The sequence below is a fragment of the Helianthus annuus genome, chromosome 2, assembly GCF_002127325.2.
Source record: "Helianthus annuus cultivar XRQ/B chromosome 2, HanXRQr2.0-SUNRISE, whole genome shotgun sequence".
Taxonomy (NCBI): Eukaryota; Viridiplantae; Streptophyta; class Magnoliopsida; order Asterales; family Asteraceae; genus Helianthus; species Helianthus annuus.
This window is the reverse complement of record NC_035434.2, coordinates 142,674,441-142,677,856: the sequence shown is the minus strand read 5'-3', so window position 1 is coordinate 142,677,856 and position 3,416 is coordinate 142,674,441. Positions and strand designations below refer to the sequence as shown.

General features: G+C 30.7%; 1 protein-coding gene across 1 annotated transcript; it reads left to right on the top strand.

The window, feature by feature from the left end:
- The first annotated feature begins 1,728 nt into the window (after positions 1-1,728).
- Positions 1,729-3,031, top strand: LOC118485910. The gene is made up of 6 exons (XM_035982428.1): positions 1,729-1,747; positions 1,869-1,953; positions 2,049-2,181; positions 2,267-2,345; positions 2,577-2,698; positions 2,834-3,031. The coding sequence occupies exons 1-6, from the start codon at positions 1,729-1,731 to the stop codon at positions 3,029-3,031; spliced, it is 636 nt and encodes a 211-aa protein (XP_035838321.1).
- Positions 3,032-3,416: the final 385 nt, after the last annotated feature.

Here is a 3,416-nt window from a genome sequence, read left to right as displayed (position 1 = left end):
CAAACATCAGTGTTTCAAAAACTGTTGGGTATCCACTGATAGGAAAAAATAGCCACTGCTCTCTTTTTTATTGTTGACATCCACTGATATTGACCATCAGCGGTTTCCCTAAAAAAAACAGTCACTGCTCACATTTTTATTATTGATGTTGTTAATTAGTGATAGATTGAAATTATCAAATGAAAACTAGAATTACAATCAAATTACCATTTTACCTAATCGTTACATTCCAATGACATAAGAGTTCCTCCAACATTGTTTTCATGATAAAATTTAAAGTTAAATTAAAAAATAAAAAAAATTCTTGATGACTATTTGTTGCAAATCAAATCAATAATTAATGCTAATTTCTTGAGCTTTGGACATTTGAATTAAGCAAAATGTGAATTTCAAATTGACGGTTATTATCTCTTAATTAAAGTTAAAATAAAATTTAGAAAATTCATTATGACAATTGCTTTCAAATCAAGTCAGTAATTACTAATAATATCAGTAATTTTGAAATTTAAAATATACAAAATGGTAATTTAAAATTGACGTTCTCTCTCTTTTTTTTTTTCGTACTTTGCATATCATTTCTAATGTTTAATGACTTTAATAAAGCAGCATATAAGGATATACACTACTTACATTTGAAATTACATTTGCCACTACATTCAATTAAAATTTTTATTGGAGAATCGTAAGCTTGAATTCCAACCTTGATATTTTTTTTTAGAGAACATCCATGCTTATTGTATTATCATATTACGTTTAGCAATAGTTATATTTTGCTTATTCTTTTTTTTATGTACAGTCTTCAAATGGAGGTTGCAAAGGTTAGCATGCTTAACGATCTTAATACATTCTCAAACAACTATTCGATTAGAGTGAAGATTGTTAGCATTTCGAAGAAGATGATGAATGATAACAAAAATGAAATATGTCGTCTTGATATGATCTTCATGGATGAGATGGTACCGTATATATTTGTCTTACAATATTTTTGGACATATGAATATCCAAATGTTATATAACACGTTTTTTGTTTAATCGGATGTTTCATATTCTTAGGGAACTATGATACAAGCCAGTTGTATGCATAAGATGCTAAGAAAATTCAAAGACTTCCTTCAGTTGGATGAATGTCTTCTTATCACCAAACCGTCTCTTGCTACTAATAAGTCCTCTGCTAAGTATACCAAGAGCAATGACAAAATATCACTGTATTTCTGTACTTCTGTTGAGAAATGCCTTGACTGGTCTGGACCGAAATACAGTTTTAATTTCGTTAACCTCAAGGATGTTGTTAAAATAAAATTGAAGTTAATACAGTTATTGGTATGTAAATCACTACATGATATATATGTATTGTTTTGTCTTATTGTTTTTTTTTTCATGTTATCTCTTCTTAATGCTGTTTTCTTTTAGCAATATATTTTTGTTTATAGATTGCATTGGTTATGTGGAAGTATGTTTCAATCTAGAGGATACATCAAAGAAGGATGGGAGCAAGGGCAAGAGACTTAATCTTAGAGTTGAAGACCTTGAGTGAGTTCTTTTTATTAAGTTGTTGCATTATGATGTTTAAAGCATTACAAGGTTGCTTGATGTTATTATGTTTTATGTTAATATTTTAGAGGCCAAAAGTGTCTGGTTACTTTGTGGGATGGTTTTGCTATTGACATGTTTGCTTACATGAATGATAAGAAACGAGAGAAATATGTTGTTATCCTTTGTCATTTTGATATGGTCAACCTTTACAAAGGTACAATTTAAACTTAATTAGTTTAATTTTTTATTTAGTAATTTATATTTATATTTATTTATATGTTTTAAATTTGACACTATTTATATTGATCTACATTTGGTTTTATTTTTTAATTCAGGCAAGCGTGGAGTTGCAAACGGGTTTGAGCTTAGCAGACTTTTTATCGACATTGACATTGAAGAGATATCCTCTTTTAGGAAGAGGTATAGTTAGTAATATACATATAAACATTAAACAATATTATTTTGTACCTACATTTACTTTTTACGTTTTAATTTGATCACATGAATCTGTTTAGGTATGTAGAGAAAATTTCTGCTTCATCTTCATCAAATGAGCATGTTGGTTCAAACGTTATCTCAAGTGTTGAAGATGAGTTTCTTAATAACCCTGATTTCATGCTTATTGGTTTCCTTGGAACCATATCAATGGCGTGTATTTTCTTATAAGTACTTTACATGCTGAGTTTTTTTATAGTCTTTTCTAAGTATTATTATTTTTGTTTGATATTGGTAGACAAAGAAGGTTTTGGTTCTTGGCACAATCACAACTATATGCACTGATAAACTTTGGTATTACAATGGTTGTAACCACTGTAAGTCAGGTGTGGAGGAAAGATTTGTAACGAAAGAAAATGCGTATGGTTCATTTGATGTTGATCATGCAAAATCTTTGGTGTGTACAAATGATAAATGTGAAGGAGTCGACATCTATTCTATTCCGCGGTTTGAGATTACAGTTTTATTTCCTTATACTAAATACTAATATGAAACATACTTTTGTTATTAGTAATACTAATGTTTTCATTTGTTTTTAACTTTGATAGGTTCAATATACCTATTAGGGTGCAAGACTATTCCGCTGACTGTGTCTTTGACACTGTTTGATTTCGAAGCTTACAAGATTCTTAGGAAAACTGCCAAAGAGTTACTTGCAATCCAGGATCAGGTAACAAATACATGCATTCAGTTATTTGGCCATGTAGTAAATATAATTTAAAATTAATTTTTATAAAATTGTATGTTCTCAATTATGGAATCATTCTGCTCATTGTAATTTCTATTAATTTTTATAAAATCATAGGTTGTTAATTCTGGAGAGATACCGAAACCATATCCTGAGATTTTTGACACATTGATTAGAAAGAGGTATGCATTCATCATAAGTGTTAAAGACTATAACATTGAGCATCAAGTTGAAAACTATGGTATTTCAATGGCCACTAACGATGATGAGATCCTTGCCGCGCTCTGCGCCATATTCAATCTTAACCAGGTTTAAATCTTCATTATGTCATTCTTTTCATGTTAGTGCATATGTCTGTTGACTTCGTCTTGTATCGAGTCGTGTAATAGATAGATAGACCAAGACGCGTTGTACGAAAGAAACTGGAAACAGGTCTGAACCAGCAGGTTCACACGAAGTGACCAGTTCGTGCGAACTGGACTTGACTGGTTCATGCGACCTGCTGATCCCTATATATAGGAGGTCTTGGTTCTTCATTTGTAACATTCTGATTCCGATAGCGAAGCTCTGCCGAAGTGTCGCCAGCTCGTGTAACTTTGTGAAATCAATACAATCGACAATTAATCTACTTCTAAGTGTATATCAAGCTGAATGAAGATCAAATCAATGAATTCCGCCTCTGATTTGATCTAGAACTCTT